The sequence below is a fragment of the Diabrotica undecimpunctata genome, chromosome 2 (genome assembly GCF_040954645.1).
Source record: "Diabrotica undecimpunctata isolate CICGRU chromosome 2, icDiaUnde3, whole genome shotgun sequence".
NCBI lineage: Eukaryota > Metazoa > Arthropoda > Insecta > Coleoptera > Chrysomelidae > Diabrotica > Diabrotica undecimpunctata.
The window spans coordinates 55,842,233-55,865,153 of NC_092804.1; the positions used below are offsets into that span (position 1 = coordinate 55,842,233).

At 31.5% G+C, this 22,921-nt stretch overlaps 1 protein-coding gene across 1 annotated transcript in view; it reads right to left on the minus strand.

Moving 5' to 3' along the window:
• The window catches only part of LOC140434565 (lysocardiolipin acyltransferase 1-like), a 55,433-nt gene extending 38,646 nt beyond the window's left edge, over positions 1-16,787 (minus strand). The window contains exons 1-2 of the mRNA XM_072522917.1: positions 16,575-16,787; positions 6,021-6,310 (exon numbers count right to left, since the gene is read on the minus strand). Of these exons, the coding sequence (XP_072379018.1) occupies positions 6,021-6,078 (58 nt within the window). The 5' untranslated portion in view covers positions 6,079-6,310; positions 16,575-16,787. The remainder of the gene's footprint in view (positions 1-6,020; positions 6,311-16,574) is intronic.
• Between the last annotated feature and the right edge of the window lie 6,134 nt (positions 16,788-22,921).

Below are 22,921 nucleotides of genomic sequence, written 5' to 3' on the forward strand. Positions count from 1 at the left end.
TTTTTCTACAAATTTAACAGTTGTCTTTGAAAATTTAGGACGAAGTTAGTTCCTTTTTTTAAGTTGACAGCAGCTTTGTTTATAAAAATTAAGAGATCTAATTAGCGTCTTTGAAACAACATACGTTAAAGTTTTAATGTGAAAAATTTGAAAAAGATTGCCTTTTAATGTAATCGTCGAGTTGTTCACTGTATCTCTGGTTCTGTTTATGGGTTCCGACGTTTCTTTATTTAATTTGTATGTACTTTTTGCATACATTACGAATATGTAATATTTAAATAAATAAATTGTTAAAAAAATCATCTAATTTGTTTAAACAATTTTTTCAATTTTTTAGTATTATTTGAGGTAATTTTTATTGAAAAACATAAACATTTATGATTAATATATACTTCCTCAAAAAACGTCGTAAATAATTTATTTAAAGTAGATTTTATGAAAAAATCAAATTATCCTATTCACTTATTTCTAAAAATAGTATACGGTTATATATTGCTTTGGAAATAAATGATTTCTCAATGGAAAAATTTCTCCATTGCAACCTAATTATTTATTCATTTACCAATTGTTATAACAAATATATGAAATAATTGATGGATTCAATCGTTACCTGATGGATATTCATTTTATGTAACAATAAAACAGTGAAAACTTTGTTTTCAAAACTTCCACAAAATATGCTTTATAGTCTCTAATGAAATAGGTTGAGGAGGGGAGAACTGTTTGTCTCAAGTTGGTCATTCAGAATTATATCTGTGTTTTTTAATTTGTTGATTTCCATAGATTCTAACAAAGATAACTTAAGGCCTTTATTTTGAATGTGAAGAATTTTTAATTCGTCATTAAAAGAATGATTATGATCTAGAAGGTGAAGTGCGTATGTAGAATCTGTTTTTCTGTTATTGAAAACCCTTTTATGTTCTGCTATTCGTTTATTAAAATTTCTACCAGTTTGACCGATGTAAGTTTTTGAGCAGTCGCGACATTTAAGTTTGTACACACCACTGTGTAAGTGTTTTTTATTTTGGCTCTTGTTGTTTTTAATATATTTGTTCTGAAAGCTGGTATTATTCCTTTCTTTTTTATGTGTATTACATATACAACCAAAATATCAACAAAAATAGCCAAACACATAAAAAAGAAAGGAATAACACCAGCTTTCAGAACAAATAACAACCTAGGCAAATATATTAAAAACAACAAGAGCCAAAATAAAAAACTTACACAGTGGTGAGTACAAACTTAAATGTGGCGACTGCCCAAAAACCTACATCGGTCAAACTTGTAGAAATTTTAATAAACGAATAGCAGAACATAAAAGGGCTTCCAATAATAGAAAAACAGATTCTACATACGCACTTCACCTTCTAGATCATAATCATTCTTTTAATGGCGAATTTAAAATTCTACACATTCAAAATAAAGGCCTTAAGCTATCTTTGTTGGAATCTATGGAAATTAACAAATTAAAAAACACAGATATAATTCTGAATGACCAACTTGAGACAAACAGTTCTCCCCTCCTCAACCTATTTCATTAGAGACTATAAAGTGTAAACGCATGCCAAAAATAGATCACTTGAGAAAGGCAATCAGCCGAAACAGCTGTAGTGATAAGAATTTAAAATAAATTTTGTGGAAGTTTTGAAAACAAAGTTTACATTATATTATTAATTAGTATTACATTAAATAAAATTGAATAACTTGATGTCTTCTAAATAGCTTAACGAAAGTTATTCTTGTTTTTTTTTTTTCGTAAAATACTTAATATAAACGTAAAATAAACAATTAGGAATGTCAAAAAAACGTAAATTTTAACGTTTTCAAGGCCATTTTTCAATAGGTTGGACATCGAATTTAGAAAACAAAAGATAAGAAGTAAAAGCATAAAAAAATTTTTTTATTAAAATCCTTTATAAAAGGTATATAATTAATTTTTTTTACAATGTATGTAGTTAAGCTTGCTATAATATTTACAAATCTCCTTTTTTAAAATTTTAAGTTGGAAGGTCTTCTTTAAGGTGACTGGAACATTTCCTTGAGTTTTGATCTTACAAAAAGTGGGGAGAACCTGGTTATTTATACATTGGAAGATGAACCAAATATCCAGCTTCAAAGTGCATCTTTTAGTGGCAAAGCGCATTTTTATAAAGGATTTTAATAAATTTTTTGTTATACATGGTATACAGCCAGCTACAGGAACTTAGTTTCCTTGTGGATTGTAAAAGTTTAAGTGCATTAGTTTCAAAATGCGCAAATTTTATATGGCATAAGTCAGTTTATAATATCTACAAACAAATTGATATTGAATGATATTGTTTATTTATAACAATTTTCCAACAAATTTTTCGTTTATAATAAGCAGATTCCGGTATTAAACTTTAAAAAAACTTTTTACTGTAATCTTGAAGCATCATATTTTTTTTTTGATTAAAATTAACTTCAGCTTGTGGGGAAGAAATGAACAATGCATTTCGAACGTTGAAGTTGAGACGGTCGTCAAGTCTATATATTCCGAAACGCAACGGTATATCAACTTGTTTATGGATATTTTAAACTAACTTTTGCAATATAAAATCAAAATTAACTTTCGTATTTTTAAAGTACTTGACTGAAGCTTTCATCTCATAATTTTTGTTTTTTTTTAATTTGATGTCTAATCTATTGAAAAATTGCCTCTAAAAACGCTAAAATTGACTTTTTTCGACTATTTTAGTAGTTTATTTGCAATTTACGTTTAATGTATTACCCAAATAATTTAAATAAAAAAGTGGTTTCGAAGGGAAAAAACAATAAATAATTCGGCATGAAAATTTTTGGTTTAACTTTTCAACATAGCATATTGGCAACATAATAGATTAAAACCTAGGCTAGCATTCTTAGCAAGAAATAAAACCTAGTTTATTTGAGATTATCTACTTCAAAAGCAATACATAAACCAATAGGTACTATTTTTAGAAATAATTGAATATGCTAATTTGTTTTGTTTTTTTCAAAAAATCTATTATAAATAAATTATTTACGACGTTTATTGAAGAAGGAAATAATAATCATAAATATTTATGTTTTACAATAAAAATTACCTTAAATAACTCGTTAAAATTACCTTAAATAACAAATTAGATGGTTCACTTATCAATTTATGTATTTCAATATTACATATTTGTAATGTGCGCAAAAAGTACATACAAAATAAAAACCACGTTGAAATTCATAAACAGTAATCAGAGACACAGTTAACACCCCCCCTTCCAATGTTCCCTCGAGTTTCAAAGCCGGCCGATTTTTAGAACCACATTTTAAAGCTTTTTGAAGGAGTTCATTAAAAGGAAATCTTTTTTTAATTTTGCACATTAAAACTTTAAAGTATATTGTTTCAAATTTTGCTAACTTGATCTTTCTTTTTATTGTTATAAACAAAGCTGCTGTCAATTTAAAAAAAAAGGGGCAGACAACACAGTGCAGCGTCAGAGAGTTGACCCCAAAAAATCATACTAACAAGCTGAATTTTGCCGAGAATATTAATTTTAAGACCCCAAAAAATATACAAAAAAGTTTACTACTTTTACACCCGGACTTCCCCCTAAAACCTCCCTAGAAGGGGGGTAAAAACGCAAAAAAAATCAATTTACCAAGAATCTGTACGCCGTAAAAAAAATATTTTAAATAAATTTTGCATCGTTTTTGGGGTCCTAAAATTAATATTCTCGGCAAAATTCAGCTTATTCGTATGATTTTTAGAGGTTCAGTGACATTTTCGTCTCTGGCGACTGGAGTACAGTTAACAAGTTATTGTAATTGTTTATAAGCAAAAAATTAATATGTTTTTGCACAATGATTTTGCAATATTTAAAATATTTTTCTTTGTTCTTTTTTAATGAAGTTGATAGAATGGTCCTTCTTTATTCATGAGCTATCCGTAGAATTACTATACCTTCTTCATTTTCTGACTTATATTGTTACAAAAATATTTAATTTGGGATAAACAAATAAAATAACTTTTAAACCAATCGCTTTAAAATTTTGATCAGATTTTTGATCAGCACTACTAGACCCAACATTCTGTGTAATATGAAGGTTCTAAGATAATTTTTAAAAAAGGTATTAATATTTATAAAAAAAAAACCGAAATTTCTTACTTATTTTGCAACTTTCTCAGCAAAAACTAAGGATAAACACATTTAAAAACCGCCATTTTGAAGGTTTTTATGTCTTATAGGTTTATTACTCTTAAATTTGTTTCAAATGCTTTATTTTTTGTTGATACACGAAGAAAGTGAAAATTTGTCGTTTTTTGACCTTACTTTGTTAATAACTAATTAAGTCCAAAAAATCGAGCGCAGAAAACATAAGTTTTTGTTGCAGAGGTCTAGATTACTGTTACGATAAATAATGACGTGTCATATGACTCAAAACTGTAAATATATTATGACTAATTCTTTTCTATTTCTAGTAGTAATTTCGGCGCTCAGTTGAAAGGCCTGTTTACCGGAATTCTAATGAGTCACCCACGATTCGAAATTTCCAGAGGCAGGCCGAATAAAACCAGCATGGGTGACTTTCTCGGCACTTCGAGAATAACGGCATTTTACATTTAAAGAGGAATTTTGTTGTAAACAGAACAGTTAGTTTTTGAACATCGCGTCGGGTTTTAAAATGTAACGCACGTATTATAAGAAATGTAGATAAATTATATAATTATTAATGTAAATAAATTAGTTATATTGTGCAAATAAAGACTTAAAATAAACTTATAAGTGTTATAAGTGTAGGACCTTTAATAATAAATAAAAACAATAAATTAGATTAATAAAAACACAACTTTACTCAAAACAACTGTCGTTTGCCTGGCTGGTTAAGAGTCACAAACAGGGTACTTTTTTTGCTTATTTCCCTGGCCTGTATAGCTTAGTCTGGATTTGCAAGTAAAAGTAAAAAAACTATAATAAAAATGCACGAAACAATATCTAAAAGTTATACCAAATTGTTACTCTTGCATATGTTTTAAAATTAATAAAATCCAATGAAAAGATCTAAGAAACTAACGAAAAAGTCTTTTGTTAAAGCAATACAAAACCGAACGAAACATACATGGAAAAGAAAGAAAATGTTAAACTACCCATAGATGAATATGACGCAGTTTTATAGGATTCAAAGAAGTTAGTTACTTCAGAGTGAAAATAAAACGAAATGGAAGAATATGAAATAAAAGAAAAAATAGCGAAAAAAAAAACAGAAAATGTAGAGCATTACGAATACTAATGAGATCTAAGTTTGAGTTAAATAATTTAAAAACAAGAATCTATAAAGCAGTTATGTCTTATTGTACGTATGAAAAATGGGTACTGAAAAATCGGATGTAGAACTTTTGGAAAGGCGGCAAAAAAAATAAGGCATATGAGCAATTACGGCAGATATCGCAAGATGAAAAAGCAACAATGAATTAGAAGATTTTAGAAGAAGCAAAAAAAAAAATACAGTAACTTAAAATCAATGAGTAGAATATTTATTTCGTAAACCAAAAAAGATGAGAAGTAAGGTTACAGATAATAAAATATTGTTAGGGAATTTATAACAAGATCTAAACAGAATTAACATCGATGATTGGAAAGCAAAAACATTCTACAGAAGAAAGTGGAAGGAAGTGCATAGAAAAATAATTTTAAAATATAAATAAATGTAATAATTAAAAGTGCAATGTTAATAAAGGACGTTTCAGCGCTATTTACATATATAAATAAAAAATTAAACAAATAAAATGTTTTTAAAAAATTAAATTACTTTTTCTTGAGAGATTGGTAATTTGTGTAATTATAATAAACAAATACTTAGAACTAATATGAAGATGTATTTAAAATATTTTAAACAATATATAAAAAATATGTTTTAACGTTATGTAAGTAATAATTTAAAGTTACATAATAAACGAAAAACGTGTAATTAAAAATGTATAAATTGCAGCATTCTATCAAAAGGGCGTCTGCCCTAAACTACAAAAGAATAATTGTTTCAAGACTCACCTGCCAAAATACTCGAGTACCATAATATACAGTACAACAATCCTTTAAAAAATGTCATGTTTTAGAAACGAAGGCAACCAAAATAGGGAAAAACTAAAAAAGGGAAGTTGCGGACGCTACTCTCGCGTGTATGTCCGACGAACTACATCTTTCCAATGGGGTAGGACTAGCCGAATGGAGCATTCGTGGAGAGAATCAAGATTTATTGATTTTCATCCCCGGCGGCGACACAGCATCCCCGTTCAACGTGTATGTGGGTGGCTGCAACCAGGATTTTCCTGTTCTAGTACCTAGAATGCCGGGAAAACAGGTGGATGCTTGTATCTATTTAAAGAAATTTCCCGGAAATGCAAAATTTAGTTTTCAATAGCAAATTAGCCGGAATGGTAGTTTGGTATTGATTTTATGCTGAAAAGAACACTATAAAATTTATATAAATAATAATAAATAATGATCTGTCAGGTTTTATACATTAGAACAGTATGTCAGTGGAATAATAATAAAAATATTTGTTTTCCATTTTAATTGATAGTGCTTCACTTTTTGCTGATAGAAAAAAAAACGAAAATTTACCGTTTTTTTTGGTCTTATTTTGTTAATAATTAATTAAGTTCAAAAAATCGACTGCATGAAACATAAAAGTTTTTGTTACAGAGGTCCATACTACTCAAAACAACTCTGTAGAAATTACTAGAGTCTAGATTTTATGTCTGAAATACATTTTATTTTGTACAATATAACTGTCAAACAAATTAGGATCAGACTAGTTCCTAAAACTTCCCAAAGAAAGGAACGACCATTTAGCAAGAAATGGTTCTTTCCACTAGCTAACCATGAACGAATTCCAGTGTGCCAAAAATTTTTTACAAAAACGCCGTGTATAGCCATAGATGTTATAATGAATGCTGTAGCTAACAGTGATTCTACTGGTTGCTATTCTAAAGAAGATAATCGCGGAAAACGGGAACCAGTTAACAAAACAAAGGCTGAAGATGTTCAATTCGTTAAAGGTCATATTGAATCCTTTCCGGTTATAGAATTCCACTATACCCGAAAGGATACCATTAGAAAATAATGAGATCCCACTCTAAATATAAAGAAAATATACCAGCTTTACTTAGATAACTGCATCGAAAATTATCGAGACCATGTTACTTTACATAAATATCGATCTATTTTTGTGAAGACTATAATCTAAGTTTTCTCACACCACAAAAGGACCTATATAGAATCTTGTATTACTATTTAAGTGATTGCTTAAGACTTGAGGTTAAGTACGTAACAATTTTTTCAGATACTTGTGACGGTCAAAACCGTAATCAATTTATAGCTGTACTGCTGTCGTGGATTGTACAAAATATCGACCAATTAGAAGTTACAGAACACAAGTTCTTAGAAGCAGAACATACTTATATGAAAGTGGATTATATGCACTCGGCAATAGAATCTGGAAGTAAACATATAAATGTAACTTGCATGAATGACTGGAAAAAGATATTTCAAACGGCAAGAAAACAGAAAATGAAGACAGTAGACAATGTAAAACATAATATAGGTCCATGCAAGGTAAAAGAAATAAAATACAATAAATTTTTAGAACTTAAGTCACTTGCAGCATTGATTATAAACCACACATGTGGTGTGGTTTATAATCAATGCTTGCAGCAAACATATTGCAAAATAGAACAGTAGATTCTGACAGTAACACTGTGCAGTGGTTAAAAATCAAGAGACTAAAATATATTAAAAGTGATAAAAGGCATATTTTTTTTCAACTACGGTCTCTCAGAAGAATTGTTGAAAAAAGTGTTTAAAAATATCAGAAGGTATTGGTTTGAGTTCAATAAAACTCCTACTCTACGCTCTAAAAGGCAAAAACAAATTTCATCCCAAAAAGCAACACGAGACTTAACCAACTCCGGGCAATTTACCAAAGTTATATAAAAATACCCTTCTAATAAGTGAAGCAGAAAAAAAGGATTTGATGAAGATGTGTTAAGAAAATATTTTTCCAGAAGAGATACATGCTTGGATAACAAATTTAAAAACCGGTAATAATGTAGCAGTTCGAATTCCAGACGTAATGATCGGAAGAAGACATTACCTTTTAATTTTCTAACAAGAATGAAGTTTTTTTGTTTGAATAACAAACAGTTAATTTTTATTTTGTAATTAAAAAAATTAAAAATTAAAACCAATAAAATCAAATGTTATATTCATTCAGCGAAGGACTCGATAAATATCACATTTTAGTTTTTTTTTTGTAAATTCGTTTTTACAAATTAAACTGAAAATAAATTATTTTAACTAAATATTAAATTTTATACCGTTTGACTATAACAAATGTTTGATAAAATTTCCTATGACAATGTTAAATCTTCTTCTAAGTTACTAAAATCTTTAATCGCAATTATCTCTAAACAATGGTTTTGTTAGTTATCGGGTTTTCGCTCGAACCCTTCGATATAAAGTTTTCAAACAGTTTAAACTAATATTTTAATATAATAAATAATATATAATAATTGTAGTAGCTGAAGTGTGTTTAAAATAAACTAGCAATTTAATAACTCCACGTTTATCTGAGGTTGTGTCCAGTAGCAACCTTCTTCTTCTTCTTCTTCTTTTGGCATCATAACCCTGGATGGGTCTTTGCCTGTCTGGCAAAGTCTTTGCATGTCCTTCCATTCAGATCTCTCTTTTGCCCTTCTTCTCCATTGTCTTATGTTCATTGTTTTCAGGTCGTCTTCCACGTCATCCAACCATCTCGTTCTGGGCCTTCCTTTTTTTCGCCTTCCTATGGACTTCCATTGTAGCATTTTCTTTGTTGTTTTTGCATCGTTTTGTCTCTGCACATGTCCCAGCCATGACAGTCTTTGACTTTTCACAAATCTTACAATGTCATAACCTTCATTTAACTCATTAACCTCGTCGTTTCTCCTGATTCTCCATCTGCCATCTTCCTCTTGTACCGGGCCATATACTTTCCTCAGTATTTTTCTCTCGAATGTCCTGAGTTGGGCTTCATCTTTTTTCGTCATTACCCAAGTTTCACATCCATAGGTTACTACGGGTCTAATCAGTGTTCTGTAGATAGTCATTTTGGTTCTTTTGTCTAATAATTTCGATGTCATCAATCTTTTATTAGCATAGTATGTACGATTCCCGCTGGAAATACGTGCATTAATTTCGCTACTTACGGAGTTCTTCTGATTGATTTCTGTGCCGAGATATGTAAAGGCATTCACTCGTTCGATAGTATAGTTGTCTATTGTGATATTATTTTCATTGTCAGTTATTCTTTTGACTGTCATATACTTCGTTTTTGCTTCGTTTATTTTGAGACCCCTTTTTCTTGCTTCAGGATCAATTTGTTTGAATACTTCCATTAGTCGTGGCTTATTCCTACTAATGATGGCTACATCGTCTGCATATGCAGTAATTTGTAATGATTTGGTGTTTATATGGCCGGTTATATTGGTTTTTCTGATGACTGCCTCAAGAACTAGGTTGAATAGCATGGTTGATAGGGCATCTCCCTGTCTTACTCCCATGTTGATGTTAAACAGGGGAGTCAGTTCTCCATCTACTCTGACTGCGGCTTTTGAACCCTGCAACGTCATTTTTATGAGGCTGATGTATTTCTTAGGTATACCTAGATTACAAAGGTCTTCCAGCATTCTGTCTCTTTTCACACTATCAAAAGCTTGTTTAAAGTCTATTCTTCTTCATGTGCCTTGTCCGTTCCGAACGTTGGCAATCAACATGGCTATTCTGACTTTGTTTACGGCAGATCTGAATAGTTCAGCAGATGACAATCCGAACCATTGCCGCAAGTTTTGGAGCCACGAGTGTCTTCTCCTCCCTGGGCCCCTTCTGCTGTCTATTTTCCCTTGAACGATCAGTTGTAGTACTCTATATTTATTATGTCTCATAACGTGACCCAAGTATTCCAACTTTCTGTTCTTTATCCTTATTCCTACCTCTCTCTCTTTACCTATCCGGCGTAGTACCTCTTCGTTGGTCACGTGCTCAGTCCAGGATATACGTAATATACGTCGGTAAGCCCACATTTCGAAGGCCTCTACTTTTTTCATCAATGTTGCGGTCATTGTCCACGCCTCCATTCCATATAACAAAACCGGGAATACATAACATTTTAGAAGTCGAATTTTGAGAGGTAAGGTGAGGCTTTTAGAGGTGAAAATTTGCTTCATGCTAGTGAACGATGCTCTTGCCTTTTCTACTCTTATACGTATTTCCTTCGCTTGATCCCAATTTGAGTTAACTGTTGTTCCCAAGTAGATGTACGAATCCACGTGTTCAATTCTTTCATTGTCTAATATCAGTTGCTGTGGTGGTTGTTGGGTTTTGCTTACTAACATCCATTTGGTTTTTGTGATATTTAGTCTGAGTCCGTATTGTGCACTTGTTTTTTGTATCTTACTCATTAGGCAACTCAGTTCCTCCATGCTACTTGCTAGAATCACAGTGTCATCAGCATACCTTATGTTATTAATTATTTCTCCATTTATCTTTATGTCTTCTGTGCTTTCCTCCAGCGCTGTCTTAAATACTTCTTCTGAGTATATATTAAAGAGAATAGGAGACAAGATACAGCCCTGTCGTACCCCTTTCTTGATCTCAATTTTATTGGTCAATGTAGATCCTACTTTCACTTTAGCTGTTTGACCCCAATAGAGACTCGCTATTGTTCGAATGTCTCTGTAGTCGACTCCGATCTTATGGAGAACTTCAATTATCTTTTCGTGCATTACGTTATCGAATGCTTTTGCGTAGTCTATAAAGCATATGTACACGTCTTTGTTCATATCTCTGCAGCGCTGGATGAGTACCTGTAGACTAAAAAGTGCTTCTCTTGTCCCAAGAGAATTCCGAAACCCAAACTGCGAATCTCCAATGTTATCCTCGCATTTTTTGCTTATTCTGTTGTTCTTATTTCTGTTAAAGTCTATATACATATTATATAGGTCTATGTCGTATTCATAAGCTTTTTCTTGTATCGTTCTCAGTATGAATATGTTATCTGTAGTGGCTCTATTTGGTCTGAATCCATTTTGATAATCACCAATTATATTTTCGGAGTATTCTAATAATCTATTGTAGATTATACCAGAAAGAATTTTGTATATTACATTTAGCAATGTAATTGGCCTATAATTCTGGCATTCCCTCTTATCTCCTTTTTTATATATTTGCTGTATGAGGCCAACTGTCCATTCCTCTGGCATTTGCTCCTTCGTCCATATTAATATTATTAGGTAATGGATTCTTTCCCAGAGTTCGGATCCTCCATGCTTTAATAATTCTGCCGAAATTCCGTCCGTTCCTGGTGCTTTATTGTTTTTTAGTTTATTTATTATCTGAACTACTTTTTCATAACTCGGATTTTCGATGTGCAGCTCCGCCGTATAATATATTGTCTCGTTCTGATCATTTTCGTTGTCTGCATTTAGATTTTCTTCGAAATATTGTTTCCATCTCATTATAATTTTTTGCTTCTCTGTTAGTAGTTCTCCGTCCATGTCTTTGCATATCGTTTTCGCTCGAACCCCTCGATATAAAGTTTTCAAACAGTTAAAACTAATATTTTAATATAATAAATAATATATAATAATTGTAGTAGCTGAAGGGTGTTTAAAATAAACTAGCAATTTAATAACTCCACGTATATCTGAGGTTGTTTCCAGTAGCAACCAAGTGCCTAGATATCCGGGAAAATTGCATATCTGCATTTACGTTTGAATTATTGCAGAGAACGTAAAACTTAATATAAGTTTATTAGGCACTGATTTCCTATATTCAAAATGTGTATGTTATCAAAGTAGTTTCATTAGATTATTAATTCAATAAATTTAAGAGAAGCCTAAAGAAAAAGTTCGTACATTGGTGTACATACAGAGTAGTTAAACAAAACGACACAGAACCGTTACCATAACCTGCGTCAACATTAAGGAAGAACACAGACACCTATCTATTTTTGTTTAGAATGGGATACTTTTTCCCGGTATTTTCGACTGCGATACTTTCACGCACAAGCAGGGATAAGGATCTCCTCAAAATTTTTATATGAAGTCAAGAAAGATGTCGTTCTTTACAATAATATTTAAATTTTAAAATTGAAGCCTTTATTTAGAAAAAAAAAATTAATTCAAATTACGTGAAACTGCTTACTATTTTATTAAATGAACTAAAAATTTTCCAAGCAATGAAGGAAAAGCATTGAATGTTTTGAGTTTTCCTAAAATGTGCACAAAAAGCTAAAACACTGTTGTTGCTATGATGAACAGAAGAAATCCTTTGCCTTCCTATTCATGCCTGTTGATCTTGCAGTTTGTTAGCTGTGTTGGATTTTTGAAGACCAGCTACTTGTTTTACCTTTTTATGCGTATTAAATGTATCGTGTTTTTGTTCCAACAACTCTATCTCTTCACACTGTGTTTTTAACCAATTTTCTCTGGCCTTTGGTTTTTTGTCTCTGAATATTTTTGTACATTCTTTTGTTATGCTTTGATTTTCTTTGTTCTTCTATGAGTTGCAGTATATTTTCAGTCATCCAACTTTTCCTCTTGTCTTTATTTTCTATTAGATGTTCTTCCCTGATCTTGTTAAAGGTTTCACATATATTCTGGAGTAATTCTTCTGGATCATATGTTTGCTCCACGTTACTTAGCTTGTCTGAAAGAATCCGTGCCACTGTCTCCTTTGTTTCCTTATCTTTTAGTCTTCCCATATCACATTTTTTGTTACTATTCTTTTTTGTGACCTTTTTAAATCCAAACCTAAATTTGCCAATAACAGGAATATGATCTGACGTTACGTCAGCTCCGTGGCAACTTTTAACTGATAGGCATCCATTACGGAATCTCTTGTTCACCATTATGTAATCAATTTGATTCCTTATTATGTTTCCTGGTTGATCTTGCGGAGAGACCCATGTATACAAACGTCTTGGTGGTAGTTAGAAGAACGTATTTAGTACTGCAAATTCTTCTTCCTCTACAAATCGTTTTAATCTTTATCCCCTTTTGTAGCGGGATTTAATTAAGAATCAGATCTAAGTAACCCAATTCAGTTTAAAAATTTAAAATCCTTTTAATAATATTAATAATTGCTTAATTGCTAAATGCGATTGTTTCTGTATGACATTGAAAATATCGGTGTAACTAGAACACACGCTGACCCAGTGAAATTTGCAATGTAATCAAAATCTTGTTTGATATTGTGTACAAATTATATTAGTAAAACATTATTATATAAACAAACGCGCGTGAGTTAAATAGCTGGAAAATGACGGGAGTAGATCGTTATTATTGAGAATTAAGAATTAAGAGTGAACAGTCGAAGCTAATGTTGTCATCCATCAACTGGGTACTCTCTCTATTATTGTACTTAGAGAACCAATAAAGTAATTATGAGTATTTAGTGAGTTCGAGTTAATCAACCCCACGCAGGGGGTAAACTACCCCTAGACTTCTACTATATGGAACTCTTGATGGAAGCAATCCCATAAACATTATAAGAATATACAACATTATTATACCTTCATTTCTCTTCCCTAGACCAAAATCACGAATTAATTCACCGCTTTTCCCTTTACCAATTTTCGCATTAAGTGACCCATAATAATAGTTATATCTTCTTTTTTAATTTGTTTAAGTGAATTTGCTCTACCTCTTCTTCTGGTTTATCGCTGGTTGGGGCGTACACTTGTAAAACATTTAATTTTACCGGAGTAGTATTCAGTTGGATTATTATTAATCTTTCAAAACATTAGTAATGATATTTTCTTACAAAAGAATTTAAAAATATTATACAACATACTTTTGAACCACGGCTATCCTAGTAAAATCTTCAAGCAGATATACCAGACCAACTCCTCTTCTTCATGTGCCGGGCTCGATTATCGAGCGTTGGCTATCAAATTGGCTATAGTAATTTTATTGACGGCAGCTCGGAAAAGAGATGCAGAGGATCTGTTAAACCAATCTCTCAGGTTTCTAAACCATGACGTTCTTCTTCGACCTGGCCCTCTTCTTCCGTCTACCTTGCCTTGTATTATTAAATGGAGGTTATTATATCTCTCTGGGTGGCGCATAACATGGCTAAAATATTCAAGTTTGCGATTTTTAACTGTTTTGACGACTTCCGTAACTTTTCCCATCCGATGCAAAACAGCTTCGTTACGAACTCTATCCACCCAACTTATTCGTAGGATTCTCCGATACATCCAGATTTCAAAGGCTTCCAGTTTCTTGAGAAGCGTATCCGTCAAAGTCCAACCTTCGACACCATACAAAAGAGTAGAGAATACATAACATCTCACTAATCTAATTTTCAGACTAAATTGTGGAAACAATATTCAGTAATATTGTTTCCACGTAACAGTTTCTTCATCTTAAAGAATGCAGCTCTAGCCTTCTCTATCCGTATTCTAATTTCTTTGCTCATGTCCCAGTTCTCAGTTAGATTACAACCAAGGTAAGTGATACTGTTAGTTCTCTCCAGTTGTTCACCATAAGCTGTTACCACATCCGGTTGTATTGGCGTTTTACTGACGACCATCACCTTTGTCTTTGCGGTGTTTAGCTTAAGGCCATATTCATCACACATTGTGGTAATCCTATTAATTAGATGTTGAAGTTCTTCGTAATTGCTTGCAATTAACACTGTGCCATCCGCATATCTCAAATTATTAATATTTTCGCCATTCATTTTTATACCACATTGAACATTATCCACTGCTTTATTGAAAACGAACTCAGAATAGATGTTAAATAGTAGCGGGGACAAAATGCAGCCCTGCTTTACTCCTCTTCGTATTTGAAGCTCTTCAGAGGTGTTCCGGCCAATCCTGATGTTTGCACGTTGATGCCAGTAAAGATTTTTAATAATGCATAGGTCTTTATCATCAATACCTACCTGCTGAAGAATGGCTATCATTCCAGTATGTTTTACTCGATCAAAGGCCTTCTCAAAGTCAATAAAACACATATAAACTGGATGTCCGACATCTCTGCATCTCTGTACCATAACCTGAATACTAAATAGTGCTTCTCTTCTTCCAAGGCTATTGCGGAATCCAAACTGTGTGTCACCAAGTTGTTGTTCTATTTTTAGGTACATCCTAGAGTGCAAAATTCGTAGAAATATCTTTAAAACATGACTCATCAAGCTGATGGTTCGGTAGTCACTACATCTTTTTGCATTTGCTTTTTTTAGGTATCGTCACAAAAGTCGACAGCCGCCAATCCGCTGGTATATAGCCAGTTTCATAAATTTTATTAAACAGATGAAGGAGAGATATTTTACCTGAACTTTCGAAGAGCTTTATTATTTCACTCGATATTTCATTTGGTCCCGTCGCTTTTCGGGTCTTTGCTAATCGTATTGCTTGTTCAATTTCGTCCATAGTTATATCAGGTCCTGTAACTACTTCTCTATTAACGATGTTATTTGTCTGTTTTTGTTCTGACCTGACAGTTCTTTTATTTTTTTTATACATATTAAATGAATCATGTTTTGCCTGTAATAACCAGACCAACAGATATCATTATTTAGGAAAAGTTACCCTACGCAAATGGCTTACTAACAATATAATTGAGCTGCTGAGTGGAATTCCCAAAATAAAAATAGCTAGTCCTAAATATAACAGTATATCTAATTACAGCTTATTCTTGAAGCTTAAAGACCAGACACCACTTCTAAATCAGAGCCATCTCATTTACCAACTTTCTTGTTATGTAATGTTTTTTTTTCGTAATTTCTTTGTAATGTATTATGTATACAAAACCAAGTTTTTTATACGAAGAGTGAATAATAATAATTAATTTTTATAAACAAACATTTGATTGACAAATATATTGAATTGACTCTGGTCACAACTAAGAAATCGGCATTTCATTAAAGTCGAAAGATCTCGCCAACTCGACTAAGATCATACTATGCCTCGAATAGGCTTCCCTCTCTTTCCAACTCTTCCAACAAACTGTTACTTGAAAGTCTAAGAGTTTTAATTGAACGAAATAAAATAAAAGGATTTTTCTGAAGCAACAAATTAACAATTCTGAATGAATGGAGCTAAGATGACAACTATAATCATTAATAATTTACCAACAACATCACAGACAGAAAGATGGACGCAATAAATATTTAAAACATGGATATATGTTGTATACAAAAACCAGAAGAAAGTAGGGAGATATTTGTTGCAAATGTATAGATTTATAACCAACTTAGATAAGAAACCATAAATGTTAGTCTAACTAATACCCTTAAAATAATGTTAATCTAATATGTATAGTTTACATTTTTGATTGTTCCTTGACTTTACAATATATTAGTGATTTTTGGCTGTTCCATTCAAATGCAAATATATATACAAATTACAAAAAAGGAGCTTGTTAAGGTCCATTATTAGTTTTTATTTTTCCTTTTCAGTGCTTTGTATTATGAAAATGTTTCTGATTTAAATAGTTTTTAACTAAATAACATAACCGCGGTATGACATAATATGTAATGGAAGTTAGATCTTACCTTAATATTTCTTGGAAATATTTTTAAAAAACCAACGTTATGAATGACTTAAAACTGCTTATAAAAATTGACTCTCATGCTCAATATAAAAACACTAAAATAAGAATTAGAAAAAAATATTTGAAGTACATAATATCGGTAATTGCCATCATATGCATGTTGAGAAACATTTGAAAACACTGACCACGTGAAAAATATAAAACTTTAACGGCTGATAGCCACAACAATGAACAGAAAAAACTAGAACGTTGTAAATTGGATCGTAAATGTATTTTAAACGAAACCCTTCAAGTTTAATCCATTTATCGGAGCTCAATACCTTATTGAAAGCGACATAAAAAGTATTGAGAATACAGAGCTCTCATGTTAAGATTATATTATTTTTATATAAATAAGTAGGCACATGATAATGGTATACAATAGGAGTGTTCTTCTCTTCAAACGTAATACGAGAATAAAAACTTTTATGTTGGTTAATTATAAAAGACGCCGATTAAATAATATTTGTCGAAACAAGGTAGAGTTCGATGTTGAAGAAATAATGTAGACTGCAAGTTAAGAATTTTATTTGAGCACTGTTGATTTTGCAAACACTATTATATGCTATTATTTTAACTATGTGTCTTGAAAATAACTGAGTTTAAATAACTACTTTGCTACGCAGCGAGTACAGCGTGTATATTTAATACTACGGAGATAAATTCTCTTAACTAGTGAGGATAATATTTACCGACGATACCGAGCGATAGCCTTTATAATAGATTTCAAATGATGGGAGATTTTTTACGATTTTTTTATAGCTTTATAGTTTTTAAATTTGTAAAACAATCAAATGTTTTAGAACCGGCTACTAAAACTCTTTTAGTGAGAATATAACAATAAAAATTGCAAGTGTATAAATAAAGATTTGGTTTCAATTGTTTTTTATACCGATAAAATAATTTTTGACATAGAATTACTGTCGCCTCGGGTTTTTTCGCTACTGGCATAAAGTCATTAAGCTCCCAGTTTTTGTGACAATTAGAATATTTAAATTTCGTGGTGTTTAAAAATATTTACATATTATTGTAAAATAGTGATAAAAAGTGAAAATATTCTCCCCTGATGGGGGAGAATACCAATAAGACGCCAATGCGCGAACTAAATACTGCTGAAGTTGTTAGTGTTAGTGAACAAAATATGGATACAGGAATTAATACCACCGTTTCTCCTGCTACAAGGGAAGTAAAACCTTTTAATATTAATTCTAATAATTACGACTTTCAAAATTGTTGTGTATATGTTGAAAAGACCAATGATCAGAATATAGGCCGATTGCACCCTATGGTTGTGGGTGATACTTTACATCAAAAATTAAAGATCGACAATATTAAGGAAATTAAAAGTATAGGAAGAAACCGTGTTAAAGTAATCCTCAAATCTATTTTGGATGCAAATAAATTAGTCAATAATAGTCATTTAAAAGACGATAATTTAAAGGCGTACATTCCCAATCACCTCTTAGAAATCAAAGGGCTGATACGTGATGTCGATACCAAATACAACATTGAATATTTGAAAAGATATATGACCTCTAGTTCACAAATTATTGATATTAAAAGAATGCACAGGAAAATAGAAAAAGATAGAAATACAGAATATGTACCTAGACGTAATGTTATAATTACATTTGAAGGCAATTGTTTACCAAACTATGTTGTAATTAATTATGTATATTTTCAAGTCGAAAAATTGTTAGGTAAAGTTACTCAATGTTATAAATGTCTCAAATTTGGACACATTTCTAGACAATGTAAAGGTACACAGGAATACTGCATACGATGTGGAGAAATAAAAACTGACACACATACATGTGATGAAAAAAAAATGTATTGCATACACTGTAAAAGTGATAAGCATATATCGATCTCTAAAAACTGTCCTTTTTTCGAACATCAAAAAAAAATAAAAAATATCATGATTGAACATAAAATTTCATATTTGGAGGCCAAAAATTTAAACGATTCTTCTTTTTCTGGTCTTATTTGTAATAACAGATTTGAAATATTGTCAAATTCAGATAGAGAGTTTCCAAAATTAACTAACACATCTGAAGTTAATAAACCTGCTTATTCCAACCTATTGAGGCCTCATTTACAGAAAACCAAAAATATTAGTCAACCAAGTTGTAGTAAATCAAGCACTGATTATAGAGAAAATAAAAAAAGAAAAGTATCATCTCCAACTTCCGAATATCCTACATCTCCTCACATCCCTTTCAGATTTGGACCATCTCAACCTTTACCACCCTTAAACAAGGAAAGTTTTTCAACCGTAGACAATGAGAAAAATAAATTAGTAGATTCTTTAGTAATTCTTTTCTCAGATTTTATTCAAAATATTAATTGTTTAGAACAGGCAAAATCACTTGATATCAATATGTTAGCCAAAGGTATTAATAATGTTTTAGATAATATTTTTAAAAAATAACTAATCTAATTACTTTCAAAGCTAAACTCAAAATAATACAATGGAATGCTCGATCAGCTGTTGCTAACAAAAACAGCCTTCTCAACTTTTTAATAACCGAAGATATTGATATAGCTTTAATAAGTGAAACTTGGTTTAAACGGGATGTTGTTTATAGTTATAGAGGTTATAATGTAATACGCGAAGATCGGGATGACGGCTATTCCGGAGTTGCTATTTTAATTAAAACTGGTATTCCCTTTGAAAACATAAAAATTAAAAAAAATTATAATAAAGAATTGCTTGCTTGTGGTATTAAAATCAACTATAACAAAAGTCATTTAACTTTACTCTCTGTATATAGGTGTCCGAAAGCTAAAACTAACACCGAAGATTGGGATAAGTTATTTTCTCAATTAAAACATCCTTGTATCATTGGAGGAGATATGAACGCACATAATTATCTGTGGGGCTCATCTAAAAATGATAAAACAGGCCATCAAATTGTGGAGACAATTCAGAATCTAGATTATGTGGTAATGAATAATGGACAACCAACTTGCCAAACGAGACTAGGAAACACAGATTCCATGATTGATGTCACATTTTGCTCACCTTCTCTCTTTGATAAAATTTCGTGGTCTGTAGATACTGATACTTTGGGATCAAATCACTTCGTTATAAGGGTTGTAATCGATATCTTGGGAACTGATGCGAATATCATTTATCCCAGCAGTAAGTGGAACATTAAAAAAGCCAATTGGTCATTATACTCTCAGTTAATTGAAACCTTATTAACTAACAACCCTCACGCCTACTCAGACACGCAAGAAAAATATAATTTCCTTATTGACTGTATTAATGAAGCTTCTAAACAATCAATTTGTCAATATAAATCATTTAAATGTAAACGTACTCCCGCTCCGTGGTGGGATTCGGAATGTGATGAATCCGTTGCGGAAAGAAAGAAAGCATTAGTAAACTACAAAAAAAATCCTTCTCTTGAAAATTTTTGTAAATGCAAAGAAGTGAATGCTCGTGTCAAAAAATTCCTAAAATTAAAGGCCAAAGAAAGTTGGGTTGAATGGTGTTCAAAATTAAATAAACAAACTCCATCTAGTCTTATTTGGAACCAAGCAAGAAAAATGAACAGGAAAAAAGTTAACTTTCCACTGCCTCTAAGTAACACATGGGTAGACGACTTTTTTGATAAAATAGCTCCACCTTACGTAAATAACCAGATAGATGTAATACCATCTGAAACTCTCTCATCTGATCAGAAAAGAATTACTTTTAAATATATTTAACCAGATAATTTTTGAGGGTAAAGGCATAATCGATTTTAAGCGTATTATAGTTGTCCCTATTCCCAAACCGGGAAAAAACCCTAAATTAGCTGAAGCTTACCGACCTATATCATTATTATCATGTATATTGAAGACTCTTGAACGGATGATTAAAATTAGGTTAGATTGGTGGCTAAGGGATCAAAGTCTCTTACCCGCTAACCAACATGGCTTTAAGAAAGGTTATGGAACCTTAGATTCCTTAACAACACTTGTTGTAGACATTCAGAATAGTTTTTCCAGGAACAGTTATGTACCTGCTTTATTTTTAGACATCGAAGGTGCTTACGACTCGGTATCTCTTACAATTCTCCAAGAAAAAATGATTAAATTTTTTCATATTCCAGCGCAGTTTGCTTCTAACGTTGTGGACTTGTACACAAATAGGATAATTTATTTAAAAGACAATCATACTCTTATAGGACCTAGACTTAATAACAAAGGATTACCTCAGGGCTCCGTTTTGAGTCCTATTTTGTTTAACATTTACACAGCAGATCTACACAACATCACTGTTACTAATATTGCATTCAATATTGTACAATACGCTGACGATTTCTGTTTGTATACAGAACACAAAAAATATCAGCAATCCATTGAAAACCTGAATGAAGTGTACGGATTCCATAAAAAATGGTTTATAGAAAATGGTTTCGAATTATCCTGCAGTAAATCACAAGTTTGTTTATTTACCAGACATAACTTTCCTAATGCTAGTACAATCAATTTAGGTGGGCACCAATTTTCCCTTAAAAACACAATTAAATATCTGGGAATGATACTCGACCAGAAATTGACCTGGAAGTTACATATTGATGACATGTTGAACAGATGCAATAAGGGATTAAACTTTCTTAAATCAATTAATAAAACTTGGTGGGGATCGGATGTTGAAGTAAGTTTATTATTTTACAAAGCTTACATACGATCTATTTTGGATTACGGAAGTGTTTTGTATGGATCAGCAAGTAATGTACTACTAAATAAAATCAACGTTTTACAGAACTCAGCCTTACGAATATGTTTAGGAGCCATGAGATCCACTCCAGTACAAGCTTTATATTTGGAAGCCTTAGAACCTCCTTTAAATATAAGACGAAGGTTTTTGTCCAAAAAATATTTAATGAAAGTATACTTACTGAACTCATCTCTATACGAAAAGATAGTCACTTTGAATTGCCATGACCTGACAAATAAATATTGGCAAAAAAAGAAATCTCCCTTACTTTGCGAAGCGTATAATCAAAATATAGCACTTTTAAAAAATATAGATAGAACGAACCACATATTCAAAAATTACTCTTCTTTCTTTTTACATACAGATATTATTGTACCAAATTATAGTGAAAATATATATTTAAATAAAAATATTGTTCTATCTATAACAAGCAAATACAAAGAGGCAATAGCTCTATATACAGATGCGTCTAAATCTCCAGATGGAACCGGATGCGCTTTTTTTATACCATCGGAACATATAGAAAAGAAATTCAAACTGAACCCGGAAACTTCGATTTATACAGCAGAGGCTATTGCAATATATGAAGCTTTATTATATGTAGCTGAAGTTGAGTTTGCCCATATTCTAATTTTGTCGGACTCCTTAGCAGTGTTAAAATCCATTGGTAAATATGGACCACCTAACTTACAAGACTGCCCATACATTTATAGAATTAAACATATTATTCAAACTCTTTTAACTAAAGGAATCAATGTACATTTTCTCTGGATTAAAGCACATGCAGGATTTGAACATAATGAATATGTCGACTTATTAGCCAAAGAAAGCATTTTAACCGATACTGATATTCTACATAAAGTAACGCTTTCTGACAGTATTGTTTCTTGCAAGTTAACATTACTTCGAGAGTGGAGCTACCAGTGGAAGGAATACTCTTTTGTGAACCAAAATAGATACTTGATAATTCAGCCAGATATTCCCAAATTTCCTTGGTACAAGCCTTTTAGAGCTTCCAGGAGGCACATAACCTCCATTATTAGAATACGTTTCGGACACGCATGTTATCCAAAGCACTTATTTAAAATAAAGGTGTTGGATGATGACAAATGTGAGCATTGTGGAGAGGAAAGTGATTTAGATCATATATTTTTTGGTTGTTCTAAAAACAGAGTCTACTCATCCAAACTTATAAATGATTTATTAAAATATAAAATAGCAGCTCCTTGGAATATACTATATTTATTATCACTTGGCTCTGTAGATATTTACAACTCCTTAATTAAATTTTTAAAAGACAGCAAATTATCATTATAATTCTCTAAAAATTATTTAGTTAATCTTGTTACCTTTGTCTTAAACCATTTGTATAACTTCCTCCTCTCCGTGACCTAGTGTTGTTGTGTCTTTTATAAATAAATGCCTTGATAGGTCCCTAGGCGAGAAGAGTGTGTCCCTGTTCTCCTAATATCGATGTAATAATCTTTTATTTTGATAGGGCATTTAGGTAAAAATTATAATGATGACTGTCTTAGTCCTTTTGTGTCTGGCTGTATGACGATAAGTCTAAGCCAAAAAAAAAAAAAAAAAAAAAA